Below are 21448 nucleotides of genomic sequence, written 5' to 3'. Positions count from 1 at the left end.
CTGAAATATGCCTTGCTCAATACAAAGACAGGTTTTCTGTACTGTCCCATTCAATTATTCTCCTCTTCCTTTTTGTTTCCCATCAGATAATTGGTTTTTAAGTGAAAGCTATGACCATTTCCATGGTTACATTTCTCTTCACTTTTTCTTCTGACTTCATATAAACACTCAACCCCAAATCCTATACAGAATCAGCCAAAGCCTTTCTTAACTCTCTTGAAGCCAAACAAAAAAGTCTTCAAAAGTTAAGGGTTTGTTCCTATTAGGTGCAAAGCAACGTGCCAGGAGCAAAAGCAACATCAAATAATCTTTTAAACACACATTCAAAATGAGAATAAGAAACTAGTGACTGTTTTTATCCTATTATTAAGACTATTGAGAAGACATTCCTGTAACAGCCTTTCTTCTGGAAGAAAAGAAGATAACATGCATTGTTGGACAGTTTAGATATTTTATTGAAAAGTGCCAGAGAAATATCTCTCTTCAAGATTCATAATGTGCATATAGATTACTTGTTTTCCGTGACTTGCTGTTGCTGTTTTTTCTCCTCAGCAGAAAGGACTTGTAACAGCTTACAGAAAGTTGCCTCACGTTAGTATCCCTTTCATGTACAAGGGGTATTCATTTAACTAGCTTCTGTGAAAAACTGAACTATTAGTTATTTCTCATTTGAAGACAGAGCCCTATTTTCAGTGCAGAAATACAATACTCATAAAACTCTCTGAGCAATTCATTTCCTGGCAAACACCTCACCATCAACCAAAGAAACAGAGCATGTTCACAAATCTGTGGATTTGCCTTCTCTTCCCACACCAAGCAAAGTTGCAATGCTGTCTACATTTTGCTGATTCTGAGAGTTTGGTGCCTAAAAATGCCCAGGCAGTCATGCTGGGAGTGGAGCCATAAACTGAAGGGCCAGTTCCAGCAGCACAGCAGCACCTGTGATGTATGACAGCACATCAGTAAGTGCCGAGGTTCCTTCTTACTGCTCTCCAAGTCCATCCAAGTCACCTTTGAAAAGCAATGGGTACAGTTGCATAGTCTGCAGTTACAAAGTATCCCAGTCAGCTTTGCCAGGCTGTAAATGCTCGTAGTCTGTAAGAGTAACATTAGAAAAAAGCACTGGAAAACTCAATAATATTCTATGTGCAAGGCTTGCTATCTTGAGAAATGAATAGCACCAGACAGTCCATGGAAGGATCAGAACGGTTTTCACCTCATTCTTCCTGTGAAGAGTTCATCAGATCTCTCTGTTCAGAAACAGCCTGTGAGCCTCAGGCTGCTGAAATAATTCCCAGGAGCTGCTCTGGACCTGCTCAAGTGTGCAGAAAGAAACCATAAACATCAGCCTGCCTCTTCAGTTTATATCTGCAGATTGTTTGCCCTTCTGTAACACTGGTAAAGGAGATGTGGTACCTATTTTTACTGAAGGTTTATGTGTTTGTGTCCAGACATAACACAACTTGCATCTTGTTTTCATTTCTTTATTCTAGTGCCCTCTATAAATCTATACAGCAGTACTATTATTAGAGCAGTGCACAAGTGTGTACCACATACAATCTTTAATCTGGTCAGCAACTGCTACGTTACAGGCAAAACACTGCCTTATTAAAAAGCTCAAATAAATAGATAATACAGAAGAAAACTTACGTAAGTTAAAAAAAAAACAAACAGTTTTTGCCAATTCTTTGAGTGGAAGCCAAGAATTCTCAACATAAGAGAGATTTGCTGCAGTCATTGTCATGCAACCACCTAGACTTTCTTCTTAGCCTATATCTATTGCAGAGGAGTGTTATGACATAGATTCCTGTGTGATCAAGGAGCTTGTGTGACTTTTGATAAATAGCTGACTTTCCTGTTTCACATCAGTTCTGTTTGGTTCTGCATGGAAGCTACAGTGTTATATCCATACAGATCTGCACTCACTTCTCCTGTGTTTGCTCACATATCATGTGTGTTCTACCAATCTGTAAGATTCATTAATTAGGCAGCATCATTGCCACTCTAATGCAGCATGGCTGTGGATACTGCTACAGTTCTCACCTTTACCTTAGAACTGATGATACATAAATACCATTGTTTCAACTTTCATAGCTCAAGAAAAGCAACAAACCTGAGGGGAGATGTAGGTATAAAGGAAAGCCATTTATGTCTGAGGCCTGTTGAACTCATGTAATAAGACTGCCTCAGGCATCTTATCTGTCATTTTAATCTGTCAAGTGAATGGGTTATTGGCTTATTTCATAGAGCAAAGTGTCTCATTGTGTGAGGACATCTTGACTTTTATATGACCTGGCTTTCCTCCTGAACAGCTAGACTTCAACTTATTTAAATGCAAATATCTTCAGGGCAGCTTTCAATATCATCAGTGTGTAAAAATCATCAATAAAAGGAACAAAAAATGACTAAAACTAATAAATACCAAGCACATGAGAAATTGTTAGTTGCTTCCTGACCTACTTCCATAAAATAGAAAGCACAGCAGGTGTCTGGCAAATTGATCTTCAGGAGTGCTTAGAAAGCTTAACCTTCTTGCACTTAGTCATTTACATTACTCCCCTGCATGTTTAGCCCACTGAATAGTTTCAGCTTTCTGGGCATTTGACCTTACTTTTCATTTGTGGAAAAAGAGCATCTCATTGACCTAACACTGCTCTATAATTCTCATTACTCCAGCTCTGTTTTTCAGGAGAGGGATGCAGGAAAACCAGGCAGGAAGTCCAGATGGGACTGAAATCCTTGGCCTGGACCTTGCATGGAACATCTCAGACTTTCCAGAGACACTGCATCTACACAGGCATTCCCTATCCCTTAAGGATTTCAAAGTAATAAATAATTCAAAGGGTGAACTGTTCATAAGGAGTGACTGCACTGTTCAGTACGCAGCCTCCACTTACCTGCCGAGTTTAGTGGAAAGATTAAAGCTCAATTATCTTCCAGTGCCTTGGTAAATCTGTATAGGCACAATAAAGTCAGCCTGATCTCGCTGAAGTAGATATTGCAAAAATGTATTCATACAACCCATTCTTTCTGAAGGACACTAACAAAACAGACAAGCAAAAAACAAGCAAACAAAACAAACTATCACAGAGATGATTATAGCAAATGCTTTGCAAGTGGTGACCTAAAAATATGAATCCGAAAAAGAAATGTAATCAAGTCACCACACCAATGAACAGTGCCTACTCAGGAAGAGAATATTAGGCACAAAAGGAGGCTCTGGCAGACTTCATCACAGTGACAAGCACTGTTTGGAACTCAAAGCCAAACCACAAATTAGACACATTAAAAAAAAAATAAGGCAAAGAAGAAAAAAGATTCCTCTTATCTCTTGACAAAGATAATATTATCCTTGAAGATAAAATGTACATCTACCTTGTCATGACTACTCTCTTCAGTTCATTCTGTACTCTGATCTTCTCTGATCATGCACATTTTATGTACATTAGTCTATGCTTGGGGCCTATTTTTGGGTTGGATTAAGCAGTTTTCTTTCAGTGCTGTAGTTCGTCTGGGGACAGCTTGTTCCAAGGACAGTTCTGTGACAACAATATGTTTAAACTGCTCTGTCAGATTGAACTTCATCTGCTCCTACACAGTCCATCACTATTCCAGCAATTCCTGCACCCTCAAACACTCCTCACAGTCCCTCAGGCCATACTGTGGTCCACTGGAGTCCCAAGCACTTCAGCACCCATTTCAAAGCTAAGAAGAACAGGAAAGCATGGTGACCCTTCTCTCTCCTGACACATGACCAAGCATGCTCCAGTGATGTTAGATACAATGTTAGACAGCACACAACATAAGCACATCCTGAATATTGACTGGTATACATGGTACTAACAGCAAATAAAAGATCCTATGTGCATATAAGGCCTACCTGCCACATGACAGAAAGATTGAAGAAAGTCCGAATAGAAAACACCCAGCTTTGCAGCCTACCAGCTCACATTACAAGAGAGCGTGCTTTGGTCACAAAAACTGTAGCCTCCGTACTCCACACCACTGGCTTCCATCACAACTCTGGAAGAAAACCCAGCAAATCAGTTTGTTTACAAAATAAGGGGTTCTAATAAAATCTTTGGAGAAGGTCCTGGGGGAAGATGAGGAAAAACAGACACTAAAGTTCAGACTAAGAAGTATACCAAAGAAAAAAAGTGTCCAGTGTAAATATACAATACAGTGTTCCTTACAATAGTTGCACTGAGATCTCTCTTCAAAAGTGTTCTCTAAAGGTAGAGAAGAGAAAAATGGCAGAGACATTGTTCTAGCACTAGTAGTAATTCCTCCTTAACTACTTTTTTTTTCCCTACATCATACTGTCTAGGACATTCACACTTGGTCAGTCTTCAGCTTTCTCTGCCACAGCTGAAGTTCAAGAGGTCACACCTGTGGTCAAGGCACACAGCAGATGTGCTTCAGAAAAGCCATGCAATTAGCAGCCTAAAAGTAAGTAGTTCTTATAGCTGATTCATTCATAGGGGAAAAAAATAATACAGCATATGCTCACAATTCTAATTTTATTTTGCTGCAGGTAGGACTTGCTAAACTTTGAGTAATTATGAAATAGAGAAAATAAGCTTTGCAAGGTGCACCTATGAGAAAAGGACTGCAGACACAGAATTCTCAATGAAACCTCCAATTATAAAGCAATGAATGAGAAATGCATGTAGATGTATATTGCCAAGGGCACTGCAAATCTAAATGTGAACATTAAGAATGAAGTTTATTTCCCAAGGAGAACATTTATTCAAGCAATCAAGAAATTTTGCATAAATCCACTAACTTTCTATAACAAAAACAAAACACCCAAATATAACTTCCTAAGCAAATTATCATCTTGGCACTTGAACAGAGAAATGAGCATTATCACATAAAAGAAGCGATAGGCTTATGGGTTCAAAATACTGTTCAGAAAGTTGTGTGAAGCACCATCATTTTCTAGGCAGTCATGTTTCTAGATCTGAACGAAATTAATATTTCAAGCTATCTTTCTATACATTGGTCAAATTTGCCCTCTGAATTCAGCAGTGAAAAATGCCTGAAAGACAATATTCTTCTGGCAGCATATCACAAGGGCACATCCTCCAACATCACAGGCTGTTATGGAACTTTGAAAATGTATTAATGAGCTATGATGAGAACCACTGAACATGGAATAGCAATATAAAACTTTTTAAAAAAGAATAAAAGGATGGAATTTCTATGAGAATGAATACTACATTCCAAAGTTAATTTTTAGTGTTAAAGCAGAGGACTTGTTCATATGCTTGAACTGATGGGCTACAGCTCCAGACGGTGACTTAGCATAACCTCTTTGATATTCGGTCAGTTGATGTCTGAATGACAGGAAATTACAGCTGATAGGCTATGCATACAAAACCCTACAGTTTATTTCCAGTTCTTGATTGACATCATTTGATGTTAATCACAAAGTATTTTTCTAAAATACCTATATAGTTTTCAAATTAAAAAAAAAAATCCCACCAACTTTAAAGGATACTTCCTTTCTGACTTGGACTGTTAGACAAAGAAAATATGTTTGCTTTTGAATGAATAAGGTGGTGAGTACTTTTAATCTTCTCTCTGCATGTGCATTCATTCATCTGAATACTATAAGTAGTGTTCAGATTCATAATAGCCTAATTATGGCTTTGATGATACCTCAAAATCTTTTTACAACTCATTTCCCACCCACACATTTTCCAATTACATACCTACTGACATACGTGACTCAGATAGATAGCCACACAAAGATTTTGGATCAAACTAAACCATTTGAAGTGAACAAATAATCTCTCAGGATAGAACAACATCAGGACTGGTTCCATGTTGCTTACTAGCAGTTAACAAGCCTTTCCTTACTGATTCTGCCAGAAGCCTACAGTATCTGGGTACTGCACTGCAAATGGTTTGTTACCAAGACAAAGTTTGCCAGTGACTGCAGTTCCTAATCCAACTCATTCTGCAAAATGCTTTAAAATTAAAGCCGTGACACAATCATTATTCAGACTATAATGAACAAATAAGACTTCCTCTAATATGACTCCCTTCTGGATTCACCACAGGAGAGGAAAAAGGAAAAAGGTAATGAATTTTTTTATTGGGAGGAAATATCAAAATAGCTTATATACTATCCTACGCAATAGCCTGGGGAATTTCAACTAGGGAAAGTACTTTTTACTTTCCAGATTTTGAATGATCTTAGGGAGATACTGAAAACTTGTTTTCATTTCCACCTGAACTTCAAAGCACATGAGATGTTAGCCTTTCAAAAAGAAAAAAAAAATAAAGAATACCTTACCGGAAAAATGTCCGCTAATGGAAATGTCTCAGCCCCTGCAAAAGGTCATTTTCATGGGGAAAAAGTGAATATATCAATTGCTTCAGTGCTGTCTTCAAAGGCTATTTGAAACGGCTTTCATGTATGTCTGATTAGCAAAGGTGGAATATAACACCCAAGGCACTAATAGGGTTTTCTACCTTGCTATTTCCTTAGAGGCTCTTTTAAATCCAAGTATAAATTCAAGCTGCTGCTTCACCTCTAACAACTGGTAACAGCTGAAAAAGTTTCATACCAACAAACTGAAACAAAATATAGTATTATTATATCACATTCTTATGAGTTTGGGATACTCACTTTCCAAAAATGTCGTCGGCACAAACATAAAAGCATAAGTAGTTCCTTGAACATACAGGAATTTAAAAAACTACAAGTGGCACCTCCTAGAAAAGTTAGGAAAAGGTTTCATTTGTATGCTAATTCCACAAACCATCATGTTTATTCTCAAGAGGAAGGCTGTTCTCTTAGCTTATTAGTAGTATATTTGCATGAAAATGTGATCTATGCTTCTTTACTGCTCATCTGCTCTTCCTGCTTATGCCTCATTTGACAACACAGTTGGTTTCTGCAAACGACTGTTATTCTAAGGAGAGAATGTTGAACTCGAGTGTGGAGGAGTTGCAGGAGCAGAGAGAACACTTAGAAAGAAATATCCTGTTTTCATGACCATCTGTTGATCCATAAAAACTTGAAAGGAAAAAGTAAAGGAGAATAAACAGAACAAACAAATCCCTCACAGTCAAGTAAAAACCTTTCCATGAGGAAAAAGCAGCTGGATCAACCAACTTCTAACCAAGAAGCTATGAGAGAACAGTTGCAGCCAAAGGGAACTAAGGACTTGCATCAAAAGAGAACGCATCAGAATACTGAATTAAAAAAAAAAAAATGCAGCCCTGAATGACAGTTGGGATTAGAATTAATCCTGTCTCTCCACAAATAAGTGTAGTTGCAAACAAATTTGCATCGTGCATGGCTTTACCTAAAGCAAAATACTTGTTTGGATGAAAGAAAATTCTAACTTCAAGGAAAACAATGTTCTTTCTCGAGAGACAAAATGATTAAAGAGTAAAGGCCGAGAGTAATGTAGTTTTGATTCTTTCAAATCAGCTGGCTAGAAATCGGAGCTGATGAACAGTACAGTTCTTTCTGATCTGCAAAGCTTTTTGAGCACTCAGCAAGTCTTAAAGTAAGTTTGGCTAGAACTTTTACAAAAAAAAAGGGTTTCCTTTTTTCATTGTTCCATTTATTGCAGGTGATATACACTAGGAGTACGAAAAAATGAAATGATGATTTCTTAAACATTGCAAAGTATATTGTCTTTTCTCTCCCAAAGATGAGGTTTGCATTAACAGCAATAAATTCCTTGCAGTCTGGTCTTTCAAATTGTCCTTTTCACTGACTCAAATGTTACAAAGAAGTAAATTCCTATGGGAACACTATTTTCAATATTTTATTACGTAAAAATGGAAAGGGAAATGTATATTATAAAAAAACCTTTCAATGGAGAGACACCCCCACCAAATTATTGCCTTTCTAGCAATATCAAATCAAACCTAAAAGATTGCAGAAGTTGCTAATCTGGAAATATAATTGGTATCACCAGAATGGAAATGGCAATGTCTTTGCTGTCTGTGAGAATGACATCTTCTAATCTTACAGTATATCCTTCTTACCAGTTTGCAAGCAAGCTGACCTAGATTTGAAACAAACAGGATCTAAAAATAGAATGCTAAAATAAGTAATGCACAGAGAGTTCTGCCATCAGCAATACTATAAATCTGATAAGAAGGACATTCTGCTATAAAAGCACAGCATTTTAGTTATGTACCAAAATTCAGTTCAATGCATCTAATGTAAGAATAAATCTTTCTATTTCAGTGTGGTCTAGAGAATAAGATCCCAACACACATTTATATAAAAGATTTACCAGAATACATAGGGTGAAATCCTGGCTCTGCTGAAATTCACCAAAATATTGCCACAGACATCAAATAAGCAAAGTTTTCACCCGAATCATTAATTCATACAGACTGTGGAAGCTGGCTCTGAAAATCAGAACTGACCTGTGAGTTCTGTCTTTTTTGAACTAGTCTCTAATTCCTTCAGTCTCTTTTCTTCTAGACTCTATGTTAAAAATTTCTGGATCCGATGAATTCACTTTCCTTTTGCTTCATCTTCAGGTTTGGCCCTCATGCATTTCTGTCACAGTAGAAACTAAGGACATTCTCCAAAATCCGTAAGATTTAAGTCAACAAATCTCTGTCAATTGGCTCTGTGCGATCTCACCTCTAATCACTTGTACAGCCTTGTCTTGCACAGGAGTTGTCCATGAAAGAATCAGTGTTGTACCTTGGAGAGACTCACAGGACGGCTAATTCTTCTGGTCCTCTCAAAATCCTCATTTTCATTTGCAAAATCACTCTCATTCCTTGATCAGAAAACTATACAGTGGCAAACATTTTAAAATTCACTTCCTGCAATTACCTGCATCCATGGACGGCTGTAATCCAGATCTTAGTCACAGAAGGATGTTAGGTCTGCTTCTTTTCCATTTTCTTTTCCATTTTTCAAGGGAATAGCTTCCTCTGTTACTCTTAGACAGAATTTTTTATTTTCTCCTATGGCCACTGAATGCCTACTTTTTGTATAAACCTGACCACAGCTCATGTTTTCTCCTTCTGTCCATCAGATCTACCTTCCCTAGCACAGGATACATTAGATGCACACTGGTGTTTTCAACTGAAAGTGTCCTCCAATAGAAGCTGACATTGGAGGCTCTCTGCTGGTACACTAGAGCACATCTGAGCCCTGTTGCCAATTTGCATGCCTCCCCCTCCCCCAAATACCATGTCTGCTGCATTCCGTTATTAAAAAGTTCATGACATAACAATGTTTATATCTTACCTACATAAAATGTTAATCTTTTCCCACATTAACATAAGGCTTTCCAAATGTTTAACTGCGTTTAGTGTGCAGACTTCCAGGGAATTCAGCTGAGCCCACAGTATGTCCAGTGATAGGTTGGGATAGGATGGCAGGATTTGACTCAATGCTTCCATTAGATGCACTGAAGAGCAATGCAGTGGGCTGAGCTAATGCATGCAAACAATGTAATTTATATCAGTTCTTAGAACACCAACACAATTTTGCTGTAATATCTAATATCTGAACGATGTCTCCATAATCTAGCAGTAATTTGAAATAGGAGATTTTTTTCTATCAACTGGTATTGCCATTCAGAATAAAGGAATAGGCCAGACTTGTAGCCAAATCCAAATCACTTCATACTAGCTACAGATCTGACCCAAGAGTCAAATGACGTTTTCAGAAATCAGACAAGAATGTCAAAAAGCCTCCAAACAGTGTGGTGAAAGACCTGCATAAAAGATATATGTGTGTTTTCTTTACTCACATACACACAGAGAGCCCCTAAGGACAAGTGGATGCCTGTAAATGAAGTGATGTGATAACAAACAGCCCAGACTGTGTACAAACAGCAAAGGGTTCAGCTAGAGCCCGACTGAACCTACCCTTGCATTCCTCCTGTGCGACGCAGAAAGTTTTCCCCAGTAGGACAGAAAAGCACAGGAGAAAAATATTGTCAAAACAAGGTTTAAAAACCTGTTCACTGTGGGATAATCATCCCATTTTCTGTTTAGGGTCATAATCGCTTCTGCTGGTACGGTTTCCACAAGGAGAAACTTCTTTCATTTTAGCGAGTGTCTTCCTTGACAATCTATCACCTTACTGAACATAGTTATGATGAGTTAAGATGGAGTATTTTCTAGGCTTAGTTTCAAAACAAGTTCTAAGTAGGCCATATGAATCACAGTGTCTGCCAAAAGGTCAAGTTAATATGATTTAATCAAATGTGTCTTGTGGGGACAGTTTGCAAAAGTCTCAAAAAAGCACTTCACAGCATTAACACATCAATAGACAGCAAAAAGCTCACTCAAAAAATATGCATCTTCTATTTAGCACACAGAAAAGAAGTATCAGGAAAGTAACATGAATTTTTAAAGAATCAAACACTGCTTGTTACATGGTGCTACTGGCCAATTAATAAAATATTTAAATTCACTCCATATATCTACACTAGCAAGTTGATCCTGACAAAAGGCCAGAATTAGCAACAAATGAGACAGCATTATAAACTGGTGTTACCTAAGAGACCACATGTTCACTAATTTTAGAGTATTTAATGCGATTTGTATTTTTTTTTATTTTTTAAATATACAATATATTTCATTAGGTATTTCAAAAATCTTAAACTCAGATATATTGCTAACTATTGTATTTTTGCATACCTTTCTCCCATGAATAGTAAAATTAATGCTTTGCAAACATGCTAATTTAGAAGAACCATTTATTTGAAAGTGTTTCACAAATTATAAGTAAAATTAATTTACAGTATGATACACCAGCTGCAGTGCTCATTTAGTTTCTGCAGGGAAAATGCTCTAAGTAGCATCAATATGCAGCATGCTTTATAGCCATATGTAGGTTTTTCCTGCTACAATTAATCTGGCATTACAATTATACTTAATGCGTAGCTGTACTTGCCAATTCCTTGCCTGCTATCAAATTAGCTATGTACTCAAGTCAAGCAAAGCTGCTGACACTCACACTACAAGGAACCAAAAAATGTCTTAATTTCACCCTGTTGATGGCATAGACATCACACACTCTCATTCATCATCTTCAGCAAAAAAATCAGCTTTTAAGCAGCTGTCAAATCGTACCTTTAAACTCATGTTCAAAGTTTGCTTTCACATCACTTCATAGATGGAAGACAGAAGAGGCTACCATACAACCACAATTTCCTAGTAAGATCAGAAGATTTATTCTCCATAACCATGTAGATTTGCTGTAGAAATTCTTAAATGTCTACCAACAGATATACTAAAAATCAATATTTAAAATAACCTCAAAATGAAAGATCTTGTAATCAGGTGGAATCTAAGCAGAGATCTAATGAATAAGCTCCAGATGAGAGCCACAATATGTGTTAAGTAGGAGATGTAGTACATGAACGGATTGTAATCTAGGATGTCAACAAGACAGACTGATTCTGAGATGCCACAAGAATATTCTCCTGCAGAAACATTTCTTCCTGTGAAGTGAGACCAAGAATTAACTTTTTTCATGGAATTTAATATACTTAAGTCCCAGGAATTTGCTGAGACTCAATGCAACATGTCCCATTTTGAAGTTATTACAGTCACAACATTACTAGTTTCAAAATATACGTGATGAAAATCTTTGGCCTTGTTTCAGAGGCTGGATCCAGTAATATGTTCTTTGCATCAATTAAAAAGATCAGTTTGGGAAACAATGACGTAACAACTCCATTTTTAAATAACACTTGGCACATAAAAAGACCGGCATCCAGTTCATTGCTTGTTGGAGGGCAACTATTCTGAAGACTGAGTGCACAATTCCTGCATTCAATTTCATATACTTCTTCATCATACAATTAAAATCAAGTTTCAGTATGAGTTGTTAGAGGAAAAATTATGCCCAAACAATTGAAACTGTAATTCAAATCAGGGTCTGGTGGAGAAAATAAACATAAGGATTTTATGATGGTGACATTAGCTTGAGTGAATAATCATGAGATACTTATCCTTTTGTTTTATATATCCACTAAACTGTTTTGATATGGGATAACATCCTGGACTTGCATCTTGTGCAAAATCAGATCTTAACAGTTGTGCAGAGATGTTTCAAGAAAAGTTCAAAACCTCATGGGTATGCAAGAGTGAAAAGTGCTTACAGGTTTTATTAAGAGGTTAATGCTAACATCTATTCAGTAGTCCCTGCATAGCATCTTTCATTTGTCAAGCCTCACTCAGAACAATTTTAGCAATAAAATTATAATAGATTTTTTTTTCTCCCATATATACATAAGGAGTAAACAGAATCTTTGATTGTTTGCAAGACTGCTCCATGAGTATTTGAAGCAGTTCAGACTACTACGGAAGTCACAGACTTTATTTTTTTAAAAGGCAATTCTATGCAGCCTTGATCTCATCATTATTCTGGCCTGTACTTAAAAGCACAAACATTTGCACTGAAGCTAATGAGATTTGTCATTTGTCTATTACTAAATACAGCTAGCAATGGCTGCAGGACCGGAAATTAAAATCAAATGATATTTTCCATCACTGTTGCATCCAGAGATGCTTTCTCAAGGCTCTCTACAATGCTAGAACTGCTGAACATCCCAGTTTCCTTGGCCAACCTAGGCACAGATTACATATCATCGAGATGCGTAGAGCTGAGCTTCAATCCTTCAAGACTCCGAATTTCACTGAACTTATTAAAGACGCCACAGAAATAGCTAGAATAAATAAAAATATAAAGGTGCTAGGCCTCCCTGCCTCTTCTCTTAATTTATAAAATGATTTGAGACTGCTCATCTAGCCTCACAAGACCTAGTTTCTTGGTAGTCAAGTCACATGATACATTTGTTCTCAGGCTAGGGGGCATAAAACTATTTCTAAATTTGAAGACTAAGTAAAAACAAAACAAAAGAAAAAACACCCCAGACAAACAAATCAAACAACACAAGAAAAATGAATATTCTATTCTATCTCACAGCACTGAACTTCTCTGAAATTCATCTGAATTATTCACCTAAGTACATTAATTGTTTCGTTAGAAGCTTTAAAATGTAATGAATGGGACTACAAAAGAGAACAGCCATCAACAGATGCAAAGCAGAACATTCTGCAGAACTTGGTGAAATCAGAGTACAACTCATACTGCTGGTAGGAGCAAAAACCAAACACAAATGCAGAGTTTCTGTAAACCTGTGTACATATATATTTGAGTCAGTTTTCAACAGTTCTTGTATATTTGTTCTAAAGCAAGAAATCCAGCCAAACTGGAAAGTTTGATGCATGGAGTCATTGTAGGCTTTTTTTTCCCGCCCCAAAAAACCTTTTTTTGTCTTAAAATTGTTCTAGCTCCATAAAGGCTTACATTTATCTACTGCTCTGCACAGACTGGATAATTAATTCCATTTTACTTAAGAAGAAAACCATTACAGTCTCAGACACTACTTTCCAGAGCAACGTGATATGAAGAACTCTAATTATTAGGATCTGAGGTGAGCTCAGACACCTTCTTTCTGAAAATAATCAAATTTTTTCATACCTGAATAATTGTTTCATTTGTTTAGTGACATTTTCATGTCACTTTGCCCTGCAGTATTATTGCATAATTTAGAACATTATAAACTTAGTAGTTAATTGTTTCCAACTCAATTGACAATGTGTTCTGAAACACTGACTGTTGCAGGGGTATAAAAAAATATTTCCCCTTTATGGCTACTAGTGGTAGCTGTCAGTTTTTTTAATTTTTGATTATTATTTTTTTGAAGTGCCGATAATCATCAATGAAATTCACAATATCAACAGTAACTGACCAAACCTGTTTAGAAATGTTGATTCTTTATAGCACTTTTTCAAGTTTCACCATATTCAGATTGGATTTCTTTTGCAAAAAAATGCCCTTATAAGTTGACAAGTATATGAATCTTTAAGTATTTACATATTAATAATGCTATTCACAGAACATTTTCAAGTGACCAATGTAGAACGTACTTACAGAATTTTTGGAGTGAAATATTGGCTCTCCTGATCACTCTGATTACTGACGAGAAAGAATGATGAGACATTAAATCAGTGATAATTATTACTTACAGCTTTTTCCCTTTTTTAGAACACACAAGTAGCTAAGCATTTACTCTGAAAAATGAATGTGAAGTTAGGTAGCTGAAAAAGTTAAATGGCAAAAGCTCAGGGATGTCTGTTTAGGCAACACAAGAATGTACCTCCTTTCAAGTATATTTTAATCCTTATTCTTCCATTAATGATTTACTATATGCTTTTGTTCTACAAAACAGAAATGGTTGGGAGGATTCTGTTTTGTCATCAATTAAAACTACAAATAAAGAAGTCATTGTTTTACACAGATTTGATTTTTATATCAAACGTATCATACATACTGTAATCTATAAAAAGAATAAACGTGAGTCCTACCATGAAAAACTGAAAACAAGAATGTCTTTAAAGTATAGTACACTCTTTGTTGGCTCTTCAATAAACACAAACAACAAAAACTCTGTGCTAGATCTGGCAACAAGGAGGAACCACGTGCTGTGTTGAGAAAGCTCCAGCAGTCCCTGTTTGAGGCATGTTATTACAAAGCCTAAAACTCTCAGTAAGGCCAAGAACACTCCAAGTGTTATGCTTCAGAAATACTCCTATAATCAAAATGCTCATAAAGTTACTGAAGAATGACAGCACAACATTTTGATCTGTTTTTTCTTGAAGTTACTCTGTGAAGTAAAAAAAGACAATTATTTCTATTGCCAGGCAATAAGAAACAGAATGGCCAACTTAGTGAACAAAGGCCTAACTTGCAAAGATGCAGATGTGTCTAAAGACTGCTAAACTACCTAAGCAGATCAGGTATTCTGCAATCATTGAAATGACAGTAGGGTAATCCTTAGTTTTATACTTACAGTTGTTTTTATGTTTGTTTGGTTGTTTCTTTTTGTGTTTTTTGTTTCTGTTTTTTAAACTTTTTAATGTAGATAGTTCTGCATCTGCAACTGTAGGCAACTGGATAGTGTACAAAGGAGGGAGAAGCACTGTCCCAAACCATATATATGTCTAGTAGGGAAGACATCTAAGCCTCTGGTGCTGAGGTTTGTCTGCCAGGATGAACCAATCTATTCATTTATTACCAAGGAAATGATGTCCTGTGATAGTCCGGAACCCTTCCTGATGTCTGCCAGGCTGCAGCAGAGTGTGGTCCTGCCATTAAAATGGGTGGGATATTCAGAGGGACTGTTTAAGTGACATTTCCCAAGAACACAGGAGCTCTTGGTCATGGTTGCACGTGCTGTTAGCAGACAGGAGAAGGAGGAGGCAAGGAATACAATGGGCAAATCTGACTCCTTTCCTAGAAATTTCTTGATAAAAAAGGCATACAGAATTTGGGAAGGATTTCTCAACCCACTTCTCAAGGAATTCATCTCCATATCAAGTTAAGACATTCAGGTTTGGTAGCAGAAACACTTAGTCCTCTGTGCTCCCTTACCTTCCTTGAAAGGCCAAACTCCCCTCTAACTACTGTGATATAGTGGAGATGAGTAGAGCCTTTATATTTAGCACTAGCATGCAGACTGTAAATCAGATGGACCTACCTTGCCATGATACTGCATGACCTTAACAAAAAACAGACTCCGTAGTTTGGCCTGAAGAATATGGTAAATACTAATAACAGACAGGAAACTCAGGTCAAGCCTGTGAAGAAATCTAGATGCCATGGTGCTGAAGATTACTGCCCAAGTGTTGGAATGTCCTGCGATTCATGGAACACATGGGGAGAACTGGTGAGGAGATCTGGGATGGCTAAAAAGGGAGCTGGTGAACCACATTATTCAGTAATGGGATTCAGCAGAACCACTCTGTTTAGGATATCAGAATATGCACTGATCAGAACTGGCCATTTGCCTCCAGTGTGTAGCAATGACTTGGGCTTTTTGTGTCATCCAAAGCTGCAGTAAGGGTAAGCAGCAACTCTTGTAATGTTTCTGATTGGAAAAAAGAGACAGATCTACTCCAAACTTTTCAATACAGGGATTTGTCACTCAAAATATTATTTAGGAAAATAATTAAAAAGATATGGGATTAAAAATTGATTTTACATTCTGTATGGTCTATCTGCCTACTAAGCACTAGATCAGATCAGAGATCTAGATCTGATTCTAGATCAGATTCCCAGATTCCCAGGTTTTGTAGTGGATGCAGTCTCCACAAATTCCAGTAGATACATCCTATGAGCATAGGGCAGCCATCCCCGTCTCCACATGTCTCCTCTTGCACATAGTGCACAGAATGGACGCTGGCTATCAAAATTAATAAAATAAGTCTTCTAAAAAAAAAAAAAAGCCCTTTCTAAAAGGAAAGAAAAAGGAAAAAAGGCTATTTTACAGAAGCATATAATTATTCTGCTGGCTAAATCTGTGCTAGTCAGATAAGGGCATTACACTTCGCTATGCACAGAGTTGAGAATTTTCATGGTATAAGGCATGTCAGAGCTAATAACTTGGCACATGTGAGCATTTGTTATCAGAAAAGCCAGCTTCTTTATTTACCTAACAGGTTCTGGTTACAATTTGCTTCATCCAAATTACATGCCAGACAATACTAAACCAAAATTATACAAAAACATCAGGGTATACAGAGAAGTTTTAACGATTGAAACACATAGTACCACAGAAATTAAGGTAAAATGTGCCTATATCACTTCGAGATCCAAACCATTTCCATGAGAAATTGTAATCTCCACTTTTTTCCCAGCGTGTATTCAAGAAATTCAGCACTGAAAGGCTGTCAGACAGGACCTGTTTCTACAACCTTCTCCCAACACTTTTTCATAATGGATATTAATGAAAAGGAGCCTTCCTCAGTTGCAAATTGCTCTCCAGACATTAACACCTGAATTACCGATCAGAATAACACATCAAACCAAGGAAAAGTACCACTTTGCTGTATTTAAAGTGACAACCTGAGTCAGGATTTCTAAATTCTATCCCTGATTCTGTCACTATCTTAACATTCAGCCATTAATAAGCCACTAAATTTCACCAATGTACCACATATATATTTGTTCAGCAGTCTCATAATCAAAGTCTGCAAATACCTTCCAGAAACACATTGAAAGTTTTATTACTAACAGAAACACATATTTCTCTTCTTGCTCTAATTGCAGACCACAGTTATTAACAAAGGAGCATTAATTCATTCTTACCTGTTTCAGGACTATGGAGCTTAATTTACTAATGCTCATGAGACTGTCTGAGATAGCCAAATAGAGAATATGGATAAATGCAATTACGTTAGATCAGTGGGAATACTTAACTAAACTATAATCCCAAATATATAACTCAATAAATCTAATAAAAAATTATTTAACCGAAATATGGTACATCAGGAAAAGAACATCTATAAAAACTTTTATCTTTACACACTTTTAAAAAAATGCATAGGCATTTATCTGTGCGTATACAATAATGATTCTTTTCTTAATAATATTGCACAATTATGTTAGTGAAATCCTCTGTTCATTTTCAAAGTAACTCCCCCCTATCTAAATCAATTTGAAATAACTTAGAAGATGAACATTATTTTTAAGCATTTGGCACAAAGTTTATTGCAATTTACAATGCAATTTAGAGCTTTTGCTAGCTCAGATCAGCCAACTGTGATTTTGAGGGTACTGACCACTTACACATATAGAAAGGTTGTTGTAATATCTGTTTGTGCATACCTATAAGAAAAGGCTTGAGAAGGTTACAGCATCCCAGTGTCATTGAAATTAATGACTGCCAGGTAGCAAGTTACATCACAAATATCTGAAAACAAGGCAGAATAAAAGTTATAAAATAATAATAGGATTGTCTTCTAAACTGATACTTTTCATTAAAAACATACACCACAAAAACAGTAAGGTTATAGGTATAGAAATTATACAGCGAAATGCCCACATTTTTAAATATATATATATATATATATATCTTGAAGGAGTACATATGACAGATCCTGTTGAAGATACAACTCTATTGTTAGTCCCAACAATGTACTGAATGTCAGCTGTGTGGTGGACAATAAACTCCCACCCTTCTTTCAACACGTTCTAATTGTACTGGTGTTTGACTTGTTTAAACAGCAACGGTAATTAAGCCTCAGCCACACACAGCTGCATTTTTGGGTACACTATTCAATACATAGAGATGTGTTTTAACTGACAAATACTCCATGAGCAAAGGGGACTCCCTTAAGGCCTTTGCCCTTAAGGTCTTTGCCCTGAGCTGAGCACCTTCTCCAGCTCCACACAGAGGCCCAGGCTTGGGCCTAGTGCGTCACAGGCTGCCCCAGTTCCTACTGCTCTCAGTGAGGCCTACAGCAGGACCCTGCTTGTGAGGAACACTCTTCCTCACTTCTCTTTGTGTTTGGAAAATATCCCATCACTTTAAGAAATATTTACAGAACTCATTGAGTGTAAAACACTGCTAACCTTTGAATACTAATTATTTCTGACAGTGTTCTAGAATTGTTTAAACAGGAAGAACAGAGCTATTAACCACAACAGCCGTGTTGCACTTGGGTGCTGCTGATGCCTCAGCCGCCCCTCCTGCCCCACACAGACTTTCTTGCACAGGGGTCTCTGTGCAGCCCCAGACCACTGTAGGGCTCTCCCTCCCTGCCACCTCCTCAGCACACCCTGTGCCCTGCTGGCAGCCCTAGCGCAAGCAAAACCCCACGTGGGTTGTGCCTCACACCAAGGTTGGTCTAGTCCTGCAGCACAGGCACCAAAATTCACTCTCTGCCTTTGAAAGTGAGTTATTCCAGCAGCAGCCCGCTCAGCCTGTGTCCCTTAGTGTGACTGCATCAAAAAAGTTCTAAAGCTGAGAAGCCCAACAAAGCAGTAAAACCTAATTTTTGTAATTATGTACAGCAATTACACAGGAACCAATGTCTTTTTATGTCAGGAGACTGATTAAAAGCCAGAAGGCTCCCTTATTCATTATTACTTTCCCGCCGTTTCATACTTTGGTGAACAATTTGAAAGCTTTGAGAGAACAAACACCTGCAATTTCACTTTGAAAGGTTAAGCCCAAAGGGAACTGACAGCTGAGGCAATAACTTTATTTTCTGAAAAAAATATACATTCTATGAATGATAATTAGAGCTGTGGGAATAATTGATTCATCAGCTCACCAGCCAAAAGAAAAGAAGGAAGAATTCATTTTTGGTCGTCAGCATCTCCTCTCCATAACAGCATGTCAGAGCAGTAGTGACCACAGCCATGGCAGTGGCTCCATGTGCATGGAAGCAGTGCTGGACTTGAAGTGCCAGCTCTCAGAAAACTCTGCATTTGCCAAGCAAGGTGGAGGGAGGCAGCTTGCTTCACATTGTTGACAGGCATTTGTAACTGAACTGAAGCCAAACATGTTTCATGCTCAATTACTAATAGTTTCTCAAGCAGTGTTAATGACTGAGAACTGCATGTCCCTAGTTTTCAGCTGCTCTTTTTCCCCATGCTTCCCTCGGTACTGTCTGATGACGAAGAGGACATCATGTGCTGCAGCCAATCTAAAGATAGTGGTCATCTCTACAAACCAAACTTCACCTCTCTTAGAAGAGGCGGGGGGGGAAAAAGCCCATTAAATGAAAATTCACGATTTCATAAAAAGAGAAGAAACGCAAATGACTACGACATCTGTATGTGTTGATATCTTCTCTAAATGTTATCACACTTTTCTCTGTGCAACCAATCTTTTCCATGTTAAATGTCAAACACAGCCACGGCACTTCAGAATACTTCTCTCAGTACAAAATATAAGGGAGAAGCCTTTCAGAATGTTAACCAAACAAACACAAAAATCTTGGTCCTTCTCTCACTGCACTTATTATCAATATAACATATAAACAGCAAACTATATAATTTTATTGACACTGTATACTAAATCATACTGATAATACAGAATATGAAAGCATATGTTATCTATACCAGTTAAATATAACAAAGATTAGAAAACACTCAATGCTTCATTGCATTAAAAATAGGAGTTCTGGCTTCCCTTCAGCCTTCCATAAAATTCTCCATCAGCACCGCCAGGCACAGGAATTCTGGCTCAGCTTACATATAGCTTTAACTGTCCTTTAGAGAAGCACAATGAGAAATAATCTGCAAATTAGTTCATGCAAGAAATGTGCAAGAAATAAATCATCCTGCTTAACTGCATTAGTGCAATCCCTAAAGCTATGTATTGTGCAAATGGTATCATCACCCACAACACACACTTTAAGGCAGGAAAATTGGTTATTCTTGCAAGTCAGCTGACAGCTTGGGATGCAATAAAAACAAAACACACACACACAAAACGAGCAAACAAAAAAAACCAAACAAATCTGATTCTGGATTTTGTGACATTGGGATGATTATTACCAAGGTCATCGTTCAAAGCAAAAATGTTCCGACTGGTCTTAACGCAAGGTAGGTAATTAATCCTCATCTCACAGAAGCCTCATACTCAAAATAGCCTGAACTTGTGCAAGTAAAATACACGTTTGTCATCTAAATGTATTTTTTTACTCGTACTAGAAATGAAAGCAGGAGGATTATTGAATCTTATGGGTGTAGTTTCATGGTATTGTTAAGTCAAAGGATATCTAGGTTGCAGAAGTAATACAAAATTCTATTTTTTCATTTGTTTGCTTTCTAATGAGCAGCTGGGGGTTCATCCAGACATATAACAAAGGAGACAGATAATGAGTTACAAAATGGCAAAAAATAGAAAAACACAAAGTGGGAAAATCCTGAGACCAAAGTAAGGGTTTGCCTAATTCATATTAATTTCATCATAGGGAATTTCTGAATTCATTACATACTTCACTGATTTTTCTCTATCTTGTGGAGGGAAGAAACTTTTAGAAGTAACATCAAATTTAGAAAAGATTTGGTAAAGATTTCTAGTATATGCTCACTGGCAAAAAAAAAAAAGTGACTCATTCTTCTAACCATAACAGATATGAAGGTACTTACTCATTGACCATGAGATAAAAATGCGATTAAAAATTTTCCTTCATCAGGATCTTTATGCAAATGTGTACATTTCTAAATTTTTTTATACTCTTATTTACATGTAAACCATGAATAAAAGGACATTCTATGGTTTTGTGAGTCTCTTACATTCAAAAATAACTTCTCAAATTGCCCAAATGCATTTTTATTAAGTAAGTTATTACTAAGATTTACTAAGATTCGTAACACCTGCATACATACTGTATCTGAACACAGTCCATGTTCATTTAATCATACTGTTCACATATTGACAGAAGCTGTTGGGATTAAAAAATGAATGGCATCTCAAATTTTCTATGAATACTGCTTGCAGTAGGGAGTTTGGCCCAAAATATGATGAACTGCTCTGATCTAGAGGGGTTAAGCTCCCTGCCTACGATGCAGTACAATAGATCTCAGTATTACACTGGACCTTGGGTTTTAATATTATTTGTACTG

General features: G+C 37.0%; 1 protein-coding gene across 4 annotated transcripts in view; it reads right to left on the bottom strand.

The window, feature by feature from the left end:
• LOC110397843 (translation initiation factor IF-2-like) overlaps positions 3286-21448 on the bottom strand; it is an 80354-nt gene continuing 62191 nt past the window's right edge. For 2 of the 4 annotated variants that reach the window (XR_002438006.1, XR_002438007.1), the window contains exons 3-5: positions 17693-17777; positions 13958-14002; positions 3286-4023 (exon numbers count right to left, since the gene is read on the bottom strand). Coding sequence is in view for 1 of the 4 variants with exons in the window: in XM_021394754.1 (XP_021250429.1) it covers positions 17768-17777 (10 nt within the window). In the remaining 3 variants the exon portion in view is untranslated. Of the gene's footprint in view, positions 4024-13957; positions 14003-16546; positions 17778-18439; positions 20484-21448 lie in introns of those variants that run through there. The other 2 variants (XR_002438008.1, XM_021394754.1) reach the window with 2 other exon arrangements.

Source organism: Numida meleagris, chromosome 4 (assembly GCF_002078875.1).
Source record: "Numida meleagris isolate 19003 breed g44 Domestic line chromosome 4, NumMel1.0, whole genome shotgun sequence".
Classification (NCBI taxonomy): domain Eukaryota; kingdom Metazoa; phylum Chordata; class Aves; order Galliformes; family Numididae; genus Numida; species Numida meleagris.
Note: the sequence above shows the minus strand (reverse complement) of the source record. Positions and strands in the feature narration are given on the sequence as shown.